Genomic DNA, 23,396 nt, shown 5'->3' with positions numbered 1-23,396 from the left:
GGTGCAGACCCAGCACCCGATGCCTGCTGCCAGTGCCTACGTGCCCTCCGTGGAGTTCGGAGCACTTCAATTTCCCAGCCATGCCCTCAGCCTTTGCAGCCTGGCCACCTCCAGGAGTTCTGTCTGAAATTCAGGAGCCGAGCGTCTCCGGGCTGGAGGAATTTGAGCGGATTGTCGTGCGGCGCAGAAAAGCTGGAGGAAAGGAAACCAAAAGCCAAGCGGCGTTTGGGCTGCTAATCCACTCAGTGGTTCTCTCTTTTATTATGACTTTTTATTATATTGCTGCTGCTCCCCCCCTGCGTTAATATCTTTTCCTTGGAGCCTCGCAGGGATTCTCGGCATCCTTTCGGCACAGCTGTTCCCGGGACACAGGGAGCAGGAATGCTACGCTTGAGCAAGCGCCTTTGTGGCTGCGGCTTTGGGGAGGAGGGTGGGAGCTCTGATAGGAGCCACCATTTCTAGGGCTGATAGGACGGGCTCGCCTGTCCCCCCGGGAGGGGGTCTGGAGGGAAGGCAGGCACGCACGGATTAAAAAAAAACAAACCAAAAAAACCTCTTTAAACCACTCCAGTAAGTTGGAAAGGGCTCTTCTGGAGGGGGAGTGAGGGGGTGTGTGTGTGTGCAGGGAATGGCACAGAGCATTACAGCACTGACTCTGTGCCCAGGGCACGGCTCAGACGAGCTGGGTAGGGCTCCCGTTTTTAGCTGATACTGCAGGAACCATCCACATTTCCTGGCTGGCTGCAGGCAGCATCCCTCCGTGGGATGCTGCCCACATCTCCAGCAGCCCTCCTGCCTGGGCAGGCTATAAACTTACCACAAAACTCTGCAAAACCGAATCTTGACCAATAAATATTGAAAAACTCTGGTGTCCCTATTTACTGTGAAAATGAATCCCTCCAAGCCAGCACATAAATACCCTGATGCTCCCCAGGTGTCCAGCCCTGAGCTGAAAGCAGAGCTCCAGCACATCCCAAAGTACCCTGCTCCTTTTTTTGGGTCATATCCTCAGATGAATCCATTATTCTGTGTTCATGATCTGCTTGGACTGAGGACAGTGCTGTGAGGCACAGCAGGGCTTGTCCTCAGGAGGGTTTTGTGCAGTTTTGGGGTTAAGAGGTTGCACAAACCACTCTGGATTCCCGTCTATGGAAACATCACCTGCCCTGCTTTTGTGGCCACGAAATGGGTGTCAGAGAGGTGAAAGCACAGCTCAAAACCTGCTGCTGAGGGCAAACCTCCATGTCTGGGTGCAAAGCAGCCCCCACACCTCTCGTGAGGACACTTGTGTGCAGCAAGGACTTGCAAGGGTGGTGGTTGTGCACAAGGCGAAAGGCATCAGGTGAAAAGCACCATCAGGCAGTTGTTAAACACATCCCCCTCACCCCCAGCCTTTGCCCAAATTCCAGCTGGCTCCCACTGGAAAGGAAACCCCGTTGGCTGCTGGATGCAGCAAGTGCCAGCCATGGCAGGCACTCCCCAAGCAGGGAAGTGCTGGAGCTCTCAGGAGCAAGAAAACATTCCACAGGTTGTTGGGGTTTTATTCTAATTTTTTTTTTTCTCTCTCTCTCCCAGCTGCACACCCTGGGCTGGCGGTTGGGTTGCAGCCAGCACTGTAGGCATGGGGGGAAAAAAAACTCCCACAGGGTTGCACACGTGTTACAGCTATTATTGAAAAAGAGCCCCCAAAATAAATGGGGAGGAAAGGGACAGGCAGGTGGTGAGCTCCTGGCAGGAGCTACTGCTGCTTAAAAGGTCTTTGTTCAGGCTGCAAACACCACGGTGCAGACGTGGGTTGGGCAAACCTTCCCGGGAAGGAACCCAAAAAACAAAGGGCCAGGACTTTGTTCCTTCTTTCCTAAACAGGTAGGAAATGGAGAAAGAGCAAATTTTAGCTCCTGCGTTTAAGTGCTGCTGGAAAGGGAATTTTAAAATCTGCATTCCACAGGGCTAATTTGGTGTGGATCGGCGTGCACGCAGGAACGGTGATATATATGGCTGAAAAGTGGCTCCCAGATGCCAAACCCAGGTTCTGGTATGCTGTCCTGGATCCTTCCAGGGTAACATTAACCATGGTTTTCTGCAAGCACTTCTACCCTTTCAGCTCAGACGTTGCAGTGAAGGAAAGAGACACAGAGAGTTTTGTTTTATTTTTAATATGAGGGTGATGGTTTGAGAGCAGTGTATGTTGGAACAGGGGATGAGGGGGCTGTGCCAGCTGAGAGAGTATTGAGAGTATTTTCTCCTTGGGGTAACTATGGGATGATCTTTCATCTGCCTGTGGTGTAGACTGGGTCAGAATTGAAACTTGCTCTGCTGAGTGTCCCCAGTCACTGCCAGGCTGGAAATACTGGTGATAATGACCCAAAAACAAAGAGTGAAGCTGCACTTCTACCTGGGCTCGCAGTTTGAAGGACTGTGATGCTACAAAGTGTTTTTTACCACTCCCATTACTCGAGAGTGTAATTTTTCATCCCCACAAGCCTTCAGTTTGTGCACTTTGATGGTGAGAAGCTGGATGGTCTCAGCAGTGGATGTGGCAGAGCCCTGAGGAGCCCTGAGCAATCTGACCAGCATGGCACCAGCCAGTTTGTGAAGATTTCCTGTCTACTTTTGGTCAAGGATCCTCCTGGTGTGGAAGCAGCTGGTGCAGGAGTGGAGCAGCCCACGGGCACGAGCCCTTTCCTGCCTAGCTGGAGAAGGGATGGCAGCAGCACCTGGATAAAACACCTCTCCCCACCCACTGCTGCCTCTGACCAGGGCTGGAGGTGAGATCCTGATGTGGGCAACGCTTTCTGGCCAGCTGGAACCCAGACACGGGCCCTGGCACCGGGGAAAGGAGCCCCATAAAGGCAGAGCCACCAGCTGTGCTGGAGCCCTCGCTTGGCCACTGCTGCAGCCCCAGCTCTGATCACCCAGGCCCAGCCCTGCCAAAGCACCTGCATCCTTCTCATTTTATTACTGGAATAAATTGCCACTTCAAATATCCATTCTCCCTAAGGCCTGGCCCCATTTGAGGCGGTTTAGCTGAATACTTACCCTTAAAAAAAAAAAAAAATCCCCCTTCCTGTCTCCCTGTTGAATAAACCTATTATGCATATTGCTCACAGGTATTCCTGCTGCTGTTTTCCTTAGGGTTTTTCACTCTTCCCTTTCCTCTCAGCCCTGTCATGGCCCATGAGAAGCATGTCAGCATTAATGATAAGGACATCTGATTTTCTGTCATCAGTTTTCCATCACTCCTACCTTTGGGGTGTCCTGGAGTGGCCCCCCACTGTCAAATTCATGGAGGCAGTGCAGGGGTTTATTGCTCATTTCGTGGTGTTTAATGGGTTTTTTTTTACAGTCATAACTTCTGGAGCCCAGTAACGACGTTGAGGGTCTCAGCTCTCACCCCGTTGGTCAAAAAAATGTCATTTTCTGCAGAGAAACGCTTGAAGCTGTGATGCTTCAAGGCTCAAAATCCAAAAAGAGAATGAAACCAGTCTTAGGGTTTTTGGGGAGTCTGACTCACGGATTTTGAATGCCTGTGGTTGGCAGGCCTGCATAGCTGATGGCCCTCAGCACAATACTGCTCAACTTCCATGTCAGACTCATTCCATTCAAAGAAAAGCCTTTGTACTTTTTTTTTTTCTTCAATCTTTGAATAGCTAAAAATTCAAACCGAGCCTGACTCGCCTGGAAGCTCCTCCAGGTTCTTGCAGGAATGTGTTGCAACCTTTGGGGACAGGTAAAGTTGAAGTCTGCACAGAAAAAAGAGGTTCTTGAAACCATTGAAACTCTACAGCCATGACCATACCTGGGGTCACTGCGGTCGCTCGTGGCTTTCAGATTGCCCCGAGATATTTTTCACAGGAATCTGGTGGTGAGAGCAGCTCGGTGGCCTTGTCTGGTTCAGTTTGACTCAAGATTTTGCAAATCTCTTCGGATGAAACCCTCAGGCCAACGTGCCATAAATCAGCCCCGTCCCCAGAGCGTGGGGACACGCAGGGATGAGCTGCCTTGCCCAACACTGCGCCGCAGGTCACTCTGCAAGGGACCAGCTCTGAAGAACACTTCTGCCTCTAAAGAACACTTCTTTTGGTCTCCTCTTGCTTCTTTTACCCAGTGGTGGGCCACAGCTGCAGCTCTTGGCTGCCAGGGGCTTTTTGGGGGTCTTTGATCCCCTTGGCAAAGTTCTGGTCGTGTAGGGACCTCACACACTCTGTGGACAGCTTTAATCGGCCCATGCCACACCAGTCTGGCCTGGAAATAAATGCAGAAGTGTCAAAGAAATGCATCACTTCAGCAGTCAGGATTTAAAAGGAAGAAAACCAATCAGTTGTGTCATCCCTGAGGGAAGATGGAGCTGCTGAGGGGTCCTGGGCCAACAGACTCCTGACCATGCTCCTGGACCTGGGCAGGAATTTTGGGGGGCCTGGCTACAGCAGAGCCATTCCATCTGCTGTGCCAGTGTGAGGGCTGAGCCAGGAAAGGGCTGATTTGGCTGGGAAAGTGGTGCTGGAGCTCCATATCCATGGCTCTGGCTCACCAAGAGTAGGTCCTGTGGCACAGAGCTCATGGAGGGATTGTTCCAGGGATGTGCTTGGGGCTCAGGGATGCTGGCTGTCAGCTCCAGCAGGTCCAAAGGCCAGTGCTTGGGTCAGGATGGAAAAGTGTCCTGCCCTGGGAAGCCCAGGGAGGAGGTCAGTGTGTCCTGCTTGGATCAGAGCTGGATCCTGTCACTCTGTGCTCCAGGCCAAGGAGGGAGGTCCCTCTGCCACGGAGGAGCTGTGCCAGCAAAGGGATCCCCCAGCCCTGCCTCGGTCCTGGTCCTGCAGAACCCCGAGTTTCTCCACTCAGCTGAGCATCCCTGGCTCCTGCCAGCAGCACCAGTGCCCAGCCCAGCGCTTTGTTGAACTCCTTTCAGCCAAGGAAACTCCTTTCCTCCCCAGGCACTTCTCTGGCCAAACCAGCAGCCAGTCGCCGGCAACGCTCCCCCGACTGGAGAAGTGTCTGTCGCTGGTTTTTTTTTTGTGTTTTTTTTTTTTTTTTTTTTTTTTTTTTGCACTCTGTGTTCTGCACGGCACCGGTTTGGGATGGAAAAGCCTGGCAGCTGCCTGGGGCAGGGCTGCTCTGTGTCCCTCGGGGTGGCTGTCGGGGCCAGTGAATGCCCAGCACACGGATTGCTGCGCTGCCTCGCCCTAGCGCGGGATGCAGGGAGCGGAGCTGGATAAGGGACTCTCATCCAAATCCTGAATTTCCCTGGGAAAGTCCAACACGAGTCCTCAGCGACCGTCCCGGGTGGGAAAGCCTCTCGCTGTCCATGCAGGTGCATCTTGTCTCAATTTACTGCGAGCCCCAAAGCAGTAAATAACATCTGCAAATCATTTCTAACGCTCCTGCCAAAACCTGGGAGATAAAACCCGCTGTTGTCTGAGCCTGGCCAGCCGTGATTAATGCTGTACCTGCGGCAGCAGCACCCACGGCCCCGGGGCTTTGGGGACAGTGCTGTCCCTGGGGATTTTTGGGGTGGCAGGAGTTGAAGCTGCGGCGTTTGGCCGAAGTGAAACTCGTGTTTTGGATCTGCTCTCCGCTGCAGTTTGTTCTCGGGGTTGGTTCTGCTCCCGTCGAGGCGATGGCATCGCTCCTGCTGATTTCACGGGGCCGGGCCGGGGCTGCGTAAGCTGCGCTGCCGCGGCCAGGGATAACACTGTGATTTATGGGAGCAATCAGTTGCCACTAGGAGCTGGTTAGGAATTTTCCGATGAAACGGGGATTGCGTCAGAAACCGCTGAGTCATCTCAACTGTTTCATAAAAAAAAAAAAAAAGTATATTAAAAAAAAAATCCTTTGGCTTTGATGAACTTTTGGTGAAGCACAGACTGAATGTGTCTCGCCTGCTGCCGGCTCCCCCAGTCCTTGCCTCAGGATCAGCATTCCCACCTTCTGGCATTCCTCCTCCAGCCTAGGACATCCCTGCAGCAGGACGGGCTGCGAGGTCACCTAGGGATGGCATCTCCTGGGGTGCCACCTCCTGCCCCACCCCAGGGCTGGGGGATGCTGGGGCTCACAGGGACCCAGGCTGCTCTGGCATTTTCAATGTGAAATAATTCGATGCTTTTAAAACCTCTCGTGTTCAGACTTTTCCCTCCTGGTTGTTCCAAAACGGAAAGGGTTTTCTCCTGCATGTCTCGGGCTGGGATATTTTGAAATGCAGGAGTTGGGTGAACTCAAGTGCTAAATTTTCCCGATGTCCTGGTCACAGCCAACCGATGGAAAATTGAAAGTTGCAAATCAACCTGGCTGGGTAAATTAGAACAGGCTGGCAGACATTTAGCCAAACAGAAAAGGAGACTTCATTTCCCATGTAAATTTTTTGGGACGGATTCTCTGTCACACAGACATCCCTGGGAGGACTGGGTCCAAATTAACAACTCTGTGATTTCTGCAGGAGCTGTGTGGGAAGCTGAGCCCCACGGTGGGGGGACAATCACCTCAGGGCCCTGCAGATGGGTGCTCCTGGCCCGTGACAAATGGTGACAGGGCTGAACGTTGCCATCAAACTCCAGTGGGACAAGCTGCAGTGATGGCCTTGAGTGCAGTGCCCTGCTGGGAGCACTGGTTTTGCCCTGTGCAGGGAGGGAAGGAGCTGAAGGATGTCTGGTGGGATGTAGGAATTGTTCAGGTGGGCTGCTCAGAGCTCCTGGGATGTGCTGAGGAATGTACAGGAATGAGTGTCACCACATTTGACACGTACAGACCTCAGACAGATGTATCATGTATCAAATATAGGTTGCACACACAGTACCTGTGCCCTTCTTACCCCACAGGCTTTTCTCCCAGGCACACAAACAGACAGATCAGACTCAACCTGTGCATGGCTGTCGCTGAGCCAGGGGGTTTTGTCCCCATCCAAAATGGCTCTTGACGTGCCTCAAACCAATTTTCTGACCCCATTTTCTGCAGAATTGCAGAAAACTGTTTCAAGCAGCAAGACTGGCATTGAGCTTTACCAAAGGCACCGAAAGCACAGGACCTTGAGGATTTGGCTCATTTTTCAGCAGCAAGTGAAATTAAAAGCTTGGCAGACCGTATCCAGCCATCCCCCTGGCCATCCCAGAGGCAGGATGTGGCTGCACAATGCCCTTGGAGGTACCGGCAGTTTTTTGGTGATCTGGGATGATGGGGTGAGCAGAGGGATAAGGGCAGCAGGTACCGTTCTGCCTCCCGGGGAAGGGAGCACAGCATCCTCCGGGGAGTGCCGGGGGTACGGGGAAAGCGGAGCATCCTCCGGAGGGTTGCCGGGGAGGGGGGAAAGCGCAGCATCCTCCCGGTGGAGGGGAAGCGGAGCATCCTCCGGAGGGTCCCCGGGGAAGGAGGAAAGCTCAGCATCCTCCCGGGGGTTCCCGGGGGGAATCCTGCGCTGCTTGGACCAGCGGGAACGCATGCGTGCGGTGCGGGCTCCCCCCGCCTGTGCCCCCCCGGTCTCGCCTCAGGAAACCGGCTGGCGGCCGCGGGCCGGCGCCGGGGGAGGCGAGGGGTTAACCGGGGTGGGGGCATCCCGGGCCGAGAGGTGTGAATTCCGCCCGCTCTCCCCCCTGCCTCCCCCCCGTCTCCGCTATAAGAGCGGCCGGCGCGGGCTGGGGGGAGCCACTGCGGCGGCTCCTCCTCGCTGGAAGCCCCGGCGCTTTTGGCTGCCCTTTGAAGTCGGAGAGGGAGAAGGAGGGAGGGAGGGAGCGTCTGGGGCCGCCGCCGCTGCTCCGCTCCGCGCCGCCGCCGCCGCTCCCGCCCGGCTCCGGAGCATCGTCCTGCCCGGCTCCTCCGCTGCCAGGTACGGCCCGTCCTGTCCCGTCCGTCCCATCCCGGCCCCGCGGGTGTCGCGCCTGGCCAGACCCTTCCCCGTTGCCCGTTCCGCGGAGATAGAGCCTCGCATCCCCGTCCCCACATCCCCGCTCCGCATCCCGACCCCGCATCCCCGACCCCGCATCCCCCGTGCGGGGCTGTCCCGGTACCGGCTCCGCGATGCTGTTCAGCCACATCCCTCCCGCCTTTCTTAATTTTCCCTTCATTTAAGCACGCAGCCCCGAGCGCCTGTAGGATAAACTCGGAGCGCGCTCTGGTATTGGCTTCGAGTCAGGAGTGTCTGGGAGCCTTAATGAGAACCAAGTGTAAGGCAAGGCTCAGCCACCTGTCCACGGGATCCCCGGCCAAGCGCTCTGGGCTCCCATTAATCAATGGATCTGCCTTTTGGAAAGTCTCTTTAGCATGCTGGACCTCTCCCCCAGGGCGATTGCAGAGCGGATTTAGGGACCTGGAAACCCTCCGGTAATTTTTCTAAGCCAGACAGCAAAGCAGGGCTGGTGTTGCCGGCAATTCTGCGATTTCAAAACCGCTACAAAAACCTTTGCAAGGAGGAAAAAAAACCCCTCAACCAAACAAAAAATGAGTAGGAAAGAAGCTCTTTATATTGCAGGTCTGCAGTCCTGCCCTCTCTCCCCAGGAGCAGCACCTCTCCCACCCCCCTGCTTCCCAAAGATACCGTCTAGCTGCTTTTCAAGGGAAATTAGCTTAGGGGAGGATATTTTTTCTTTCTTTCTCCTTACAGACATGGGCTGCTTTGATTGCCTGGAAGCATGATTTCCTGAAACCTGCTCCTTTCTGGCTCTTGCAGGGAGGTTCACAATAAAACGTATTGTGGTTTTGAGCCGGGTTTTATTTAAGAAAATGCCATTCTGGGTTATTCTCTTTCATGAGGCAGATGGAGAAGGAGATGAAAGGCTGACACTTGGGATACTTCATTTCTGCTCTTTAATTGTGGGTCGTGTCTTTTCTGTAAGAACAGGCATCTTCCCTGGGAACTGAGAGGAATTGGAGTGGAATAAATGGAAAAAAAGGAGGAATAATGGCTGTTAATTGCAGTTTTTTTGTTTTTGAAGCCTTTCATCTCATTCTTCCAGAAGCAGCCCTGTAAATGGGGATATTTAAATGCACTGCTTTTATAGATCCAGGAACACTTCTGGCTACTCACTGTGCAATGCTTGCTTCGGTGTGAGCCAGGCTCTCTTCCAAGGCAGGCTTGGAGCAGTGTCAGGTGCAGCCACTGGAAACCAGTGCAAAGTTGTGGTTTGACAGATAAAGACCGAGCTGGGAAATGAACCTGTACCATGCTAATACTTCTACTAATTAATTAAAACTTCAGGCTCACGTCCCTGCAGTCACTGGTGTCACCAAGCTGAGCAGGGATGCTGGAGCAGAGCTGTGGAACCCAGGCAAAGCAGCCCCTGCTGCTGGCCATGGGGCTGGGGGGGAGTTGTGCTCAGTGCAGTGTTTGGTTGCTTTCTAGGATGAAGATATCCAAGTGGAGGTGGAGCAGCATCTCCATCAGTGCTCAGTCGCAGCTCAAAGGCACCCTGGCCCTTCTTCTTGTGGGCAACGCTGTCTTTGTCATAGCTCAGGTAAAGGTGTCATGTGTTTTGGGAAGTCTGTGGGCCTTGAAATGCTCTGTCTGAGATGGGAACCCCTGGGCTTGCAGAGCTACTCTGTGCATGCACCAGGTCTCCAAAAATTGTGAGGACTTTTGACTTGCCTTCACTCTTTACTCTGGGCTTAACCTAAGTTGTACCTTCCATGGCTAAGAGCATTCACAGAGCATTTCAAGGACTCTGAAGGGCCATGCCCCACTCTTGGATGAGCATCACTCCTTGCTCCCTGCAGTGGCTGGAGTTTTCATTTACTTTGCATGCAATATTTGCAGTTTCTTTGCCCTCTGATGCATGGTCACAACAGGGGGTGAGAGGTGGGGGTGTCAGGGACCCTCCTGAAGTGACAAACCTGTGCTGGCAAAGAGAGCACACAGGCTCCTCCACCCTGCTGGCAGCCCCTGGCACCCACTGGCCTGCTCTCCTGCTGCAGAGGGGTTTTGCAAGGATTTGTTGAAGCTTCCAGTGGAGCTTTCAGCTGTTGCTGGCTCTCCAGCTCCCTGAATTCTCTGTGGAGCAAGAGTCAGAGAGCACCGAGAGTCTCGGAGAGTTTAGGGTTGTTTGGGAGCTCGGTTTTGCCAACTGAGCGAAACAATGAGAATTTCCTTTCCTGAGGAATCCCAAATATTGCCACTTCATTCCAATTTTGTAATGAAAACACAATTGCAAGAATGCAGGGATGGAAACCTCAGGCTTGACCTCAGCTGGAGAAGGCAATGCTTGGGTCGAGTGGGGCAGGCTGGGAGGGGAGGGGTGCCCTCAGTGTCCCCACCCAGGCTCGGAGGTTTGGATGTGACTCCTGCTTCTCTTCCCTCCCCCGTGCTCCCAGCAGGACCTGACACAGACGTCCAACAGCCTGGAGGAGGGGTCAGATGTCACTGCTTACTGGTGGGGAGAGTGGACCAAGTGGACAGCGTGCACCAGGACCTGTGGGGGAGGTGTCAAATCCCAGGAGAGGCACTGCCTGAGGCAGAGGTACAGCACCCAGGGGCTGGGGACAGGGTCTGCAGATGGCTGACCCAAAAGGTCACCCCTCAGAGAGAAGAACTGATGGAAATGTGTCTGGCAAACCCCGCTTGAGCAGGAGCTGATTTCCTGAGCTTTGGGCATCCCTGCCAGGAGCAGCAGCTGATTCCTGTGCTTCCTGTGCAGTTTCTCCAGCAGGGATTGGTGCAGAGGGGCAGCAGACACAGACTGAGCCTGTTCTTGAGGCTTTGGGGCATGAGAGTGAGGACCCCCTCGTGCAGAGCTGCTTGGGGACCCCCGATGCCATCTGCTTTGTGCCTGGCTCTGCCCTCTCTGGGCAGTGTGCCTGCCAAAAGCCACTTTGTAAACCTTGTCCCCAGGCCCTCATCCCATGATACCTCCTGGAATAGTTGATGATGCAGGTGACAAAGCCACAGAGACCTTTGCTACCAGCTCCAGGGAGACTGACAGATCTGTGTGCCTCTGCTGCATGGGCACTGACCTTACAGAGGCAGAGAATAAATACATTTAAACAAGGGAAAATGATTTCTGCCCCCTGTCTAACCACCATTTCTTTACTCAGAAGGAAGTCAGTGAGTGGGCTGGCTAATAAAACTTGCACTGGAACATCCAAAAGATACCAGCTCTGCAAAGTCCAAGTAAGGATATCCTTTGTCTCGTTGGGAACAGTCAGTGTGGAAAGTCATGTATGGCATTTTTGGGTCCCTCTGGGAGAGGGGACACCATTTGTCCTGTAGCTGTCACCCTGTTGCCCCTGCAAGCAGCTGGGGGTTCCCTTCTTTGGTGCCCATCACCAGTGTCTGGGCTTTGGGCATTTTGCCATAAAAACCAAAGAGTGGCTCTGGCAACAATTCCCAGGGGGTTCCTGCAGTGGGGGGAGGAAGACGAGGAGGAGGAGGAGGATGTGGCCCTGGCTGGGGAAGGTGATGGAAACACTCCTTGCAGCTGGTGGTGATGTGCCAGAAACCTTTCCTGCACTTTGTTTCCGTCAGGATGTTAATGTATCCCATTCTAGGAGTGCCCTGTGAACGGAAGGAGCTTTCGAGAGGAGCAGTGTTCATCATTTAACTCCCATGTGTATAATGGCAGAACGTATCAATGGAAACCTTTATATCCTGGTAACAAGACATTCTTTGTGTGTTTCATAATGCTCAGCCAAATATTTTGATAGTTATGATGCTACAGCCCGCAGGAAGGCTCCTCCTCTGCTGTTTTAAAGTGGTTTTTCAGAGGCACAATCAGCTGTCTCCCGAGTTCAAAGGCTTGTTTGGCAGCTGCAGGGTAGCTTGAAAATTAAATAACAACATGAATTCATGTCTGTAGCCTGTGTTGGTCACAGCTCCCAGGGACCAGAGGCTGCAGGAGGATGTGAGAGCAGGGGAGATGGGCTGTGCTGGCAGGGACAGTCAGGCTCAGCCGGACAAGTGTCCTTTGAGCCATGGCCATTGCTGGCTGTGCTGTTTTCAGGCATATTTGGTCTCTCCCACGCCCTCTGCGTGCTCTGTCAAATGTCACCAAGATGCAGCTGGTCACTTTGGTCATCTGGGGTGAGCAAGAACTGCAGAAACCTCTTGGGACTCAAAAACTGAGATTTTATTGAACTTTTAGGCACTGAATTCCCATCAAAATCAAGCATTAAGCACAAGCCATGGATGAGCTTTAGAGCTACTGGGAAGCCAGAACCCTTCTCCTGAGGAGGCTCCTGAGCTCAGTTCTGCAGATTTGTATTTGGGTTCCTAAAAATAGAGATGGGATCTAATACAGCTTTGCTTTAGGGCTCTCTGTACATACCCAAGAACAATTATCTTCATCAAATCAATTTCCCTGTGTACCAAGCCCCTGGCTCTCCAGCCTCTGCAGGGTCAGCAAGGAAGAACTTGGTCCATGAGATATCTCTCCTTGGTAGCTTTTGCCCCTTGAAGGTGACAATTTCCTTAAATATCTGCTGTTCAAGTTGACTCACCTCTCTCAGAGGTGTTGCAGGAATTTTTGTGTTTAAGCAGGCCTTCCTGTGGCTCCTGGGGGGTTTGCAGCAGAATATTTTGACACTGATGCTGCCTTGCTTGGGTGTGCAGGCCAGTGGGTCTCTGATTGCACAGGAGCTGGTGGAGACAAACACTTGGCATCAGGGTTCTGATGCAAATATGAGTTTGTCATCTGCTTCCTATGGACATTTTATAATGTGGTATTATTTTGCTGGTGGGTGCTGCCAGCCAGTTGTTGTCTACAGAAAGCAAAGGGTGAATTAAGTCCATTTTGGGTGAATGTTTAAGGAAAAGTTGCAGATTATAAAATGCCCTGGGTTGCTATGGTTTCGAACGTAGTCTTACATGTGTATTTCCAACAATATATCTGTAAATTTAACTCCTGTATCGAGTGCTGCTAAGTGAACATGCATGTTTTTGTGTAATGTACATGAGTCCCTGCACAAAGCAGTGCTGCTGCCTCAGTGCCTGCCCCAGGCTGGTGCTGGTGATGCCCCTGGCATCCCTGGGGCGTCTCTTCCTGCCAGCCTGTGCAAAGGCTGTCACTCTGTCCAAGTGCCATCTCCTGTCTATCCTGAGACACAAGGGATGGCAGCTTCTGAACTCGCTGCTCTGCTGTTGTGCTGCTGTTATTTAGCTTGGCAGAGATTCACTGGCTTGGGTAGGATGAAAGTTGTGGTGTTTCTGCTGTGTTTGAATCTCTCTTTATATCCTTTCCCCTTAGATGACTATGTTCACATTTCTAGCAAGCCCTGTGACCTTCATTGCACCACTGTGGATGGTCAGAGACAGTTAATGGTTCAGGCCAGGGATGGAACATCCTGCAAATACACGGATTTCCGAGGGGTTTGCGTGTCTGGAAAATGTGAGGTTGTTAAACATTATAGCAAAAATATTGTTAGTAGCATTCAGAGAATCACAATGGGTGCGACGTTTGCCTGACCCTCAGTGCTCTGCCTGTGCATTTTTTAGCCCATTGGCTGTGATGGCATTCTCTTTTCCACCCACACCTTGGATAAATGTGGAGTTTGCCAAGGAGATGGGAGCAGCTGCACCCACGTAACCGGCAGTTACCGGAAAGGAAATTCTCATCTTGGTAAGGCTTTGGGGACTGAGGGCTTCAGTTGAGAGGGCTGGGTTTAAAATGGACTCCTTTTTTTTTTTTTTTTTTTGGTGAATTGCTTTCAGGTCTTATCAATTGCCCAGCTTCAGTTTTTCCCACGTGTTCTATGTGTATTGATGCCACTTGTGAGTCTGGGCAGAGAAAACCTTCTTTAAAAAAAACAAAACAAAACAACAAACCCAAACAGGAAATTTGCGTGGTGCTTGTCAGAAACCAGAGGTCTCTGATGAGTGGTGTGAAAGGGTTATGCAAGAGCTGGTATCTATTTTAGTCTTTTTTAGTCATTTAGCCAAAAACAAGACACTCATGACCCAGTAAGACTAGAAATAAACGATTTGTAATAACAGGAAGCAACAGTATCTTGAAAGACCAGGATTTCAAGAGTCAGTGTGATGTAAAGCAGCCGAACCTACATGTCCTAAATATAACAATCTAATTCAGGAATTATGATTAATGCTCTCTGAGATGGAGCAAACTGCAGGAACTTCGGTGCTGTGGGAGGACTTGTCCTGTCCCGTCTCTTGTCTGGTGTTAAGCAAAGGGGAGTCAGAGAAGAAATCAGCTCCCATCTCCTGCTGGGGTTTTGGGAGTGCTGATTAATTCAGAGATCAATACTGAACAATACAACAGCTTCTCTAGCTAATAAAACCATCTGCAGATGTATTTCCTTACACCAATTTAGATAAGCATGATATTTTTGCATGTAAGAATTGAATCCTTTCCCCCCTTGGGTGCGTTTTTCCTCCATAAACCAGGACACAGGATTGACACATTTTTCTTTTCTATTACCGATAAACTCCTGTTTGCAGGGTTGGGGCTTTTTAATCCATAGCTCATTAAAAACGTGGGTCCAGGCCAGCGTGTTTGATAGATTGCAGCTCTGCCTGAGGAGGGTTTTGTTCAGATCACTGGTTACAAAGATCCTTTCATTAATCCGTAGTTTCCCGTAGGCTATTCCCTGGTAACGCACATTCCCGCCGGAGCCAGGGATATCCAGATAGTGGAACGGAAAAAGTCTGCAGATGTTCTGGGTGTGTACAACCTCTTGGTACTTCCCTAGCATGCATGCCTATGCTGGCTAATGCTTTTTCCAATGTGGAGCTGGATGTAGTTTTTGTCATAGAATCACAGAATATCCTGAGTTGGAAGGGACCCACAAGGATCAGCGAGTCTGTTTGTTGCAGACATGAGTTAAATCTGTAGGCAATGTAAATCCAGCTGTGTTGTCCAAGCCAGGGTGTTGTTCCTCTCTGTAGTCTGAGCACCTGGACTGTGTTTGTCAGCATTTTGATTGCTTTAGAGCAGAAACTGCCAGTGAATATTACTGGGATTTCAGTGGGGTGTGACAGATGCCCTGGTGCTGGATCACAGATGGCCAAGTGACTTCACTTCTCTCATGATCCCCTTAACATTGTCCTGCCCGGGGAGTGTGCAATGACAACAGCACCAAGGGGATGGGACCTTCATGTGGCCTTGCTGAAATGTTGGTGACCACACACCCATCTCACGGGGGAGGTGACAGAGCTGCTCAGGAGCAGTGTGGAAAAATCCAGACTTGCCAAAGAGAAGCACATTTGCTGCCTCAGAGCCTTGTGGCCTATGGAAGGTGGCTGTCCCATCCTTGCAAGTGTTCAAGGCCAGGCTGGATGGGATTTTGAGCAGCTTGGTCCAGTGGAAGGTGTCCCTGCCCATGGCAGGATGAGATGAGCTCCAAGGTCCCTTCCAACACAAACCATTCCAGGATGATTCTATGGATGAAAAAGGCTTCATGTGGTTACCATGGGCTAGCTCAGGGTGACCTGTCTTGGGCCACTGCTGGCTCAGGGGGCATCAGCTCCTGCCCTTGGCCACCTGCCAGTGCTCTCTGCAGAGCTGGGACTGTCCAATGTTCCTGCTGGGCTGGTGCCAAGGGGGTGACAGCAGCCAGGGGTGAGTGTGAGCCACATACCCCAGGGGTTTTGCAGTGTGGAGGGACACGTGGCCCAGAACTCTGAGCTCCCATCCTCACATGGTGTGTGTTGCAAACAGGTGGCCAGTGCTTTGCCATGTAGGAAAATCTCTCGTTTTATTGCTGTGGCACTGATTTTACCCCCTGAGTGAACCAGGAGCAGCAACCAGAGCTTTGCCCTTGCATGTGACAGCAACTTTCCTTTGAAGAAACTATTCTTATGTGGCTGTTCTCTCTCCTTTGAAGCTGTGGCTGATGAAGCTGGGTACTATTTCTTCAATGGGAACTATAAAGTGGACAGCCCAAAGAACTTCAACATTGCAGGCACGGTGTTCAAGTACCGCCGGCCCATGGATGTGTACGAGACTGGGATCGAGTACATTGTTGCCCAGGGACCCACAAATCAAGGGCTGAACATAATGGTGAGCTTTGACTTCTCACGTTCTCATGATGGGGAAGAGAAAATTCAACTTGGATTGAGGAAGGGGTGAGCCTGGGAGCAGAGTCCTGCTGTGGTTTCACAAGAGGAGGGGAGTGGGAGAAGTGACTCTGCTCAATTCCTTACCCAGTCCTATTTTACTTGTGCCAGTGCTCTTGGGCTCAGGCAGGGCTGTGAGTGGTGAATGTGGGCTTGGTTACTCCTCTTTGCAGCGAGAAGATGCCTCAGGCACTGCAAGGGGATTTCTTTTCTGCTCCTTGGCATTTTTATCCAAGTTACCTGGCAGGAAGAGCAAAAATAAGAAACTGGGCCAGAGAGCTTAGACAAGTGCATAAACCTTAAACCCCAATTCTTTCTCGAAAGCAAACCATGTAAAACCAGGTATTTGGAGAAAAGTCCCTTAATTTTCTCCTGGGCATCCAGCCAGAGCCCAACTCCTGACATCTTCCATGCAGCCCCAGGCCCCTCTGGAAGGGGAAGAGATGGTTGCTTGGGTGCTTACAAAGCATTGACCACTGTGAGGTTGTCTCAGCTGGGAGTCAGCCCCTGTGGGGTGTAGTAGCTGCAGGAGAGGGTGTGCTCCACAAAAAGTGGCTTTGCAAGTGCTGATCTTGTGAAGTGGCTGCCTCAAGCCTCTGGTCACTCAGTGGCCAAGGAGGAAACGTGACCTGTGGCTCCTGAGCTGGGGTTAATCCCCACAACAGCACTGCTAAATAACCCTTGGGAAATGGTGCTGGGCTCCAGCAGGAAGAAGTTGGCACTGTGAATGAAAACAGACTGGAAGTACCAAAAGTGATGCTCCCCAACTCTCAGGTTCAAGATAAATGCCATGCTTTGTGTGCCACAGATTCCCTGCACCCGCTAATAACCTGATTTCTTTGCTAGGTCTGGAATCAAAATGGCAAGAACCCGTCCATCACATTTGAATACACTCTCCTGAGGAAGCCACACTCAAAAAATCTGCAGCCCATCTACTACACCTTCTCTGAGTCGGAGAGCGAGGAGAGCCGTGAGTTCGATGGAGATGTGCCCTTGGGCTTTATCCAGCACAATGCAACCTATTTTGGGAAAATCTCCAGGGAAAGGATAGACTTGGAGAACCAGGTGTTTGGAAGGCAGGACACGGAGGAAGATTTAAACTTGAGCAAAGGTCAGGAAACCAATGAGGTCTATGAAAGAGCAGAAACAATTGACTGTGAGCCAAAACTGAAGGGCAAACAACCCCAAGGTAAGGAGGAGACTTGGGCCTCACTGTTCTGCTTCTCAGAGCTCTTGTTGAGAAATGCTCTGTTTCTACCTCTGGTGGTTCTGCTGGTTTGTGTTTTGGAAACCTCGGAAAGTTCTTTAAAACATCTCTGCTCACAAATCCTCTTTGCCCTTCAGATTCTGGTTTCTGGTGGGGGCGTGTGGGGGGTGGACACTGGGTGAGATCTCCCTGCTGGTGCCCTGCTGTGCTTTGCCTCATGCCAAGGACAGGAGGGAGCCCTGGGTGCACAAAACTCCCCATCACGACATCCCCTGTCACCTCCCACCCCTCCAAAGCCCCCCAGCAACTCCTTCCCATTGGGGTCCCTTGGGCATCCCACCCCCAAAGTGCCTGGAGTGCCTTCCCAGCATGGCTGCATGGGCTGTGGGGCCAGGAGGGCACCTTCCTTTCACCTCTGCTATTGCTTTGGGCAGTGCTGGCGGGTGCTGAGCTCCCCTCTGGCCACACCATAGCAGGATAAGCCCCCCCTAAAGCTGCACCCCATGAAATTCTCCTTCCCCACAACCCACCCCTGCCTCTCTCCCCCTCCCTGTGTGGCTGCTCAGGCTCCATCCCCGCTGCTCTGGGCTGCTTTTCCCTCCCAGCCTCGATGCATTTTGTGGTTGTCACTGTGGTTTCCCCCCTGTTGGCTCCAATCTAGATTCAAACGTAACCAGGTCTACTTACCAGACAGACCATGACGAGCCCAGGCTCAGCTCCAGGGAGTTCCTTCTGGAGAATGCCATCACGGACAAGCTGCTGGGCAAGACCTCAGACTCCAAGGAGCTGCTGCTCAACGTGACCATGAACAGCATCTTCGCCCAGGGGGACCCAATCAACTCGGTGGGGTCACCCATGGACAGTCTCTACGTGGACTACGAGGACAGCGATGGCCTCGTCACCTACTCCCTCAACAGCACCTACATGGAGCTGAGCAATGGCAAAGCCACCAACACCTCTGCAGAGACAGCCTTCTCAAATGCCACTGTCACCGTGGGCAGCCCTCAAGGGAACAGAACCCACAAAGCAAGGTAGGGGACCTTTAATTGCAAATTAAATCCAATTTATTGCTGTTCTCGTAATATGCTCAATGTATGGTCTCCACCTCTTTGGAAGCAGGAGGTAAGTGGGGGTGGGATGGTGAAAATGTTCTGTTGGGAGTTAATTTGGAAGGAAGGGCCTGAGGTTTGGGAGCAGGAAGTCACGAGAGCATTTAAGCAAGAGGAAAACTCCATGTTCCCCTCGGTGGGCATGCTGATGTTGTCAGCTGGGGCCTTGCTCTGCTGTCACAGCTTCTTGTCAGAGCCATGGCCATGAAGAAGCCTCTTCCTTTTGCCTTCTCTTGATGTCCTGCTCCCATCCCCCAGCCCCTTCCTCTGAGTTCTGATGCAGCAGAAGTTGGTCCTGGCCCCTTTTCACCCACCCTGTTGAGTGCCACCCACGATCCTCCTCACTTGGGATGGCAGGAATATGCTTCCAGCAGCTCCCAGGTGTGGCCCTGCAATGGGAACTCCATTGTAGATCCTGCAGGAACAGCCTGGATTTGTTGCCTCAGCAGCTGCAGAAGCAGCTCAGGGAGCCACAGCTTGGACAGGAATACCCAAAGCTCTGCAGTAGCAGCTCATTGATTGGTACTGGGACCAGCACTTCAGGACTCCTTTAGATGGCTGGGTTGAGTGGAAGTGGGGAGGTAAAGAAAGGATTCATGAGCTTTAGCAGCAGATTTTGCTCTGGGGAAGGGTGGAAGGAGGTCTTGCTGATCCCCAAGATCAGTCTCTATCAGCTTTTGAGGTGTCCCAGGGCTCTCTGCAGAGCAGCTTTGATTCCCAGCCCAGAACTCATTCCCAGTGTGGGCACATGGGGACTGGGATGGGGCCAGTGCCCACAGCAGCAATTAGCCCTCCTTCATGGTCAGCCACACTAGAGCACTCTCTGGGCAGCCTGAGCTGAAACTGGAGCCTTGGGAGCATCCAGGTCCCAGAGGCAGGCTGTGGATTTGGGTCCCACTGTGCTTCCCCACGGCACCCCAGCCTCCTCCTGGATCTATAAAACACAGGATAGGATGCTGAGCTTGAGGAGATACAAAACCCTAAGCAGATGCTCCCTCTGGTTAGAGTTAGCTGGATTTACCCACAACTTCCACTACGTTATGCTGAAGACACTCATGCTAAAGAAAATGGCCATGCAGCCAAATGCATCAGCAAACTTCTTAATGATAAGAACATGAAAACGCTGCCAAGGGCTCCAATCTGTCATTTCTCCTCGTGGCTTGGCTTGGGAGAGCTGCCTCCAGCTGCCAAAGCAAGCATTTCATCCATCCTCTGACAGAGAGGGCAGCGCCCTCAGCTCCCCTTACCCTGCCCTGGGGCAAGGAAGGGACTGCCCTGGGCCCCATCACACTCCCTGTGTCCCCTCAGCTGCCCCCCTGTACCCCAAAAATCTACCCCAGCAGCTGTGAAATGGGGGCAGTGCTTTCCTACCTCCCAGGAATACAGGGAGCTTTAGACCTCAGTGCAGTTTGGCTTTTACAGGGCAGTCACAGGTCACTGTGGCTCCAGTGCAGCTTTTTGGAACTAAAAAAGCTCCTTGCACTGTCCCTGGCTGGCCATCTATTGATAAGTGATTTAAACCCCTCCAGGGATGTCACCGAGCACTGACATCTTTCCCCACCTATTCTTCCCTTGGTTTTGTTCTACAGTGTCCTCTCTTCTCACCCTCCCTCTCTAACACAAAATACAAACTTCTCAGATCAAAACACTGATATCCAGACCAGTTTTGCACCAGCCAAAAGGCTCAGAGATGCTCAGGTCCTTTCTGGCTCCATCCTTTGATGGTGGGAAGCTGAAAGACCAGTGCAGGCAGACTGGGGGCAGCTGGGGTGCCTCTATTTGGAGACAAAAAGAAGAGGGAGGAAGAGAAGAAGGCAACAAAACAACTTGCACCTCATTCCAGAGGGTGGGATGGGATGTGTCAGCACAGCCTGGTTGTTCCCAGGCCTTTACTGCTTCCCTCAACTTTTAATTTATTTCCTCAAGCCCAGTAGTTGTTGTAACACTGATCACTAACCTGGATTTCCAGGGTGGGAGTGAGGGATGAGGAGCTGCAGCTCAGCCCCTGAGGCCAGGATTAATGTTCCTGGCACCAGCAGGGTGGGATAAAGCCCACAGTGACAGTGGGATGTGGGGTTTGGTGTGTTGTGGACTGGAGTTGTCCCACCAGGACAGGAGGGATGGAGCTGGAGGGGACAGCCAGAACTGTGCTGGAGGAAAAAGGATGGGACACAAGGAAAAATCTCCTGTCCTGGAGTGAGGCAGGATGAGGGATTCCCATCCTTGGGAAAGGGCAAGGCCCCGTGAGCCCAGTCTGTTATTGGGGGCAGGAGCTTGGACTTGAGACCTCCCAAATCTTTCCCAGGATCAGTCTGGGATGGATTGTGGCTTTTTGTTCATTTTCATTCCCTGTCAGTGAACCAACAGGGGAAGCTGAGCTCTCTGCAGCCATGAGGGACAGTGCTGGTTAGAGGTGGAGGAGTTTATTTCCCTACTGAACCGTTGTGGTGTGGATGGAGGTACCCAGTTACATGAGCACCTTGCACCAGTGTGGGCTGTCCTAATTTCCTCTCTGGAAACAAATCCAGCTGGGATGGATGGCTTGGTGGCTCTTGTGCTGCTTTTCCTCTCCTGGAGCAGCTGAAAACCTTTCCTGGGCTGTCCCAGGCACCCTCTATCCCAGTGTGGAGCCAGGGCTGAGCCTGCAACAGGAGCCACGAGTTTGGCCCTTTGCTGAGAAACAAAAACCAAAATAAAACACAGAAATGGGAGCCAGGGACTGTGGATGTTGATCTGTGGTGTTTGTGTGCATTTGTCAGGGTTATTCCTCTACTAGGGGAGCTGTTTTGGGAAAAGGGGCAGCCCAGAACTCAGTTCAGGGTGAGGGACTGGTGCTAATTTTTGGTGCTGTATCTTGCTTGAAAAGCACATTAAAAGCTCGGGAAGCAAATGCGTGACTTTATTATTTAGCTCATAATAAAGAGGAAAATTAAAATAAAAGAGAAAATGCCCCCAGTTTTGTTGAACAATGGGCTGCTGTCTGCATTTAGAGGAGAACAAAGTGACAGTTCTGTCTCTGCTGGAAATGAGCTGAAAATGTCTGATTCCTCTGGAAAGATCTTGTCCCTGGGACCTTGTCATGCATAGAAGCTCTTTATTTAAGATCACATACACTAAAGGGACACTGTTGAAAGATTTACTGTCCTCAGATGTGGGATAAAGCTTATTTTGAAGATTGTCTCCTTTTCAAGACAGAGTAATCGTGGTCACGGGATAACTTGGTGTTTACTTTCATGCCTTGGAGGGTAGGATATAGACTGGAGGATCTGGGTAATATTTCCAGGCAGATTAAAGTACAAAAAGCAGATGTTTACTGTGTTTTAATGACAAGTGTCATTTATGAGCCCTCTCCTGGCTGGGTGGCAGCTGGTGGCACAGGGTAGGGACCAGGAGCTGGTGTGGGTTCTCAGGCAGAGCTGCTGTGGCAGATAAAACACTATTTATAGTGAGCTGAGGCTGTTATTTTTCCATTAAAAAAAAAAAAAATAAAAGTCACTTTCATTTCAGTTCCATTTCAAGCCCAGGAAGCAAGCATTTGCCAAACTGACAGAGGCAAAATCAACAGGGAAAATGAGATTGTTGTTGTTTTTAATCCTTCTGGAGGCTCAGTGCTGGCGGTGGAAGGAGGGTGGGTCAGAAAGGAAATGGCTGGATTCTCAACAGTGTCCTCTTAAAGGTTGATTTGATAGGCTGGACCTCAACTTTTTCTTGCAAACAACTAAATAAGGCAATTTCAGAGCTTCTGCTGCCTAGAAATCATACAAGCTGCATATCCTGCCAGGCCAGAGACAACTGGATGTGAGGATACAACTTTGTACACTATTCCAGTGTAGCTGTTTCAAGGGTTTGTACAAAGGTATGAGAACATTTTGTTGTAAAGGTGCAGTATCCCTGAGGTGTTCCCCCCTCCCAGCATGGGGAGCAGCTGCAATTCTCACTTGGATAAATGTTGTTTCTCACACCAGGCTGACTCTGTCACTCCTCTCCCCGTGGCATTTTGTGTTTGAGCCCAGCGTGGATCTGAGAGATGCAAATTCCCAGCGAAATAAATCAGACCAAAAGCAGAGTGGCAAAAGCAGTGGGCTTTGAGGGGCGAGCTCAGAAACTCCTGTGCTGGCTTTTGGAGATTGGAGCAGCCAAAATCTCTGCTGCACTGAGCAGCACGAGTGGGTTTGCCCAGCCCTGGAGACACAGGGGAGGAGATACTGCACCTTTAGTCACTGTGTGCCGAGGGCCAGGTGTATTTGAGCAGAAAATGCAAACTTTGTTAAATTCTGAACTGTTTCTACTTGTGGGTATTTTTATCCCATTCTCTCTATTTCTAGACAGTGGAAGCTCTGCCTCTAACCGGGCTGGGGATTCTACTTGGGGCTCAGGACAGGTATGTTGTGAAACTAAAAAAAATTAAAAATTGATTCAAACGAACGAACCTCCCAAAAAATCAGAACAACCAAACCCAACCAAAGCCAAACCAAGCACATCCCCTCCCAAACCCAAACCCAACCGAACTGCAGCCAGATGTGTGTGTCTGTCGTGGGCTGTCACTGCTTGCCTTGTAAATGCCTTTTTTTTGTTTTTGTTTTCTTTTTTTTTCTTTTCTTTTTCTTTTTTTTTTTTCTTTTTTATTTTATTTTTTTGTTTTTGTTTTGTTTGCTTATCGCTAGAAACAGATTGAAGTTGTTAAGAAAGGGCCAAGGTGTGAGTGCTGCTGACATGTACAGGTGGAAGCTTTCCTCCCATGAACCCTGCAGCTCTACATGCACCACAGGTAGTTATAAGAAGCAGCCAAATTCTGCACAGCCTGCTGAAATCACCTGGTGTGTGAGTCCATTTTCTGTCTGTGAGGGATGGGAAGGAGCTGGTGATGTTCAGGGGATCTCGTGAGCTCTGCTTTAGCACGACCCCAGCTCTGGGTGCAAAGGTGGGGAGAGGAGCTGGGGGCTGAGCATGCAAAGCCCACCGACCTCTCAGGTGTGTTGAGGACCAGGATTTGGTGCCCATTGTGTCCATCACCCCTCCAAACACCCTCCCTTTGGGAAGCTCTGAGCCCTGCCTTCACTTCCCCTCACTCTGTGTCTCCCCTGGGGCTCAGCAGGAT

At 51.5% G+C, this 23,396-nt stretch overlaps 1 protein-coding gene across 5 annotated transcripts in view; it reads left to right on the top strand.

Annotated features, from left to right (window-relative positions):
- The first annotated feature begins 7,623 nt into the window (after positions 1-7,623).
- Positions 7,624-23,396, top strand: part of ADAMTSL2 (ADAMTS like 2) — a 28,595-nt gene continuing 12,822 nt past the window's right edge. The window contains exons 1-12 of one of the 5 annotated variants that reach the window (XM_088177525.1): positions 7,624-7,813; positions 9,326-9,437; positions 10,294-10,436; positions 11,011-11,086; positions 11,464-11,566; positions 13,158-13,303; positions 13,406-13,529; positions 14,507-14,587; positions 15,751-15,926; positions 16,829-17,093; positions 17,884-18,220; positions 22,963-23,066. In XM_088177525.1, the coding sequence (XP_088033651.1) occupies positions 9,327-9,437; positions 10,294-10,436; positions 11,011-11,086; positions 11,464-11,566; positions 13,158-13,303; positions 13,406-13,529; positions 14,507-14,587; positions 15,751-15,926; positions 16,829-17,093; positions 17,884-18,220; positions 22,963-23,066 (1,666 nt within the window). In that variant the 5' untranslated portion in view covers positions 7,624-7,813; position 9,326. Of the gene's footprint in view, positions 7,814-9,325; positions 9,438-10,293; positions 10,437-11,010; positions 11,087-11,185; positions 11,567-13,157; positions 13,304-13,405; positions 13,530-14,506; positions 14,588-15,750; positions 15,927-16,828; positions 17,172-17,850; positions 18,221-22,962; positions 23,067-23,396 lie in introns of those variants that run through there. The other 4 variants (XM_088177524.1, XM_088177523.1, XM_088177522.1 and 1 more) reach the window with 4 other exon arrangements.

The sequence above is a fragment of the Sturnus vulgaris genome, chromosome 22 (assembly GCF_052056855.1).
Source record: "Sturnus vulgaris isolate bStuVul1 chromosome 22, bStuVul1.hap1, whole genome shotgun sequence".
Lineage (NCBI taxonomy): Eukaryota > Metazoa > Chordata > Aves > Passeriformes > Sturnidae > Sturnus > Sturnus vulgaris.
The sequence above is the reverse complement of the archived record's forward strand: the minus strand, read 5'-3'. Positions and strand labels throughout refer to the sequence as shown.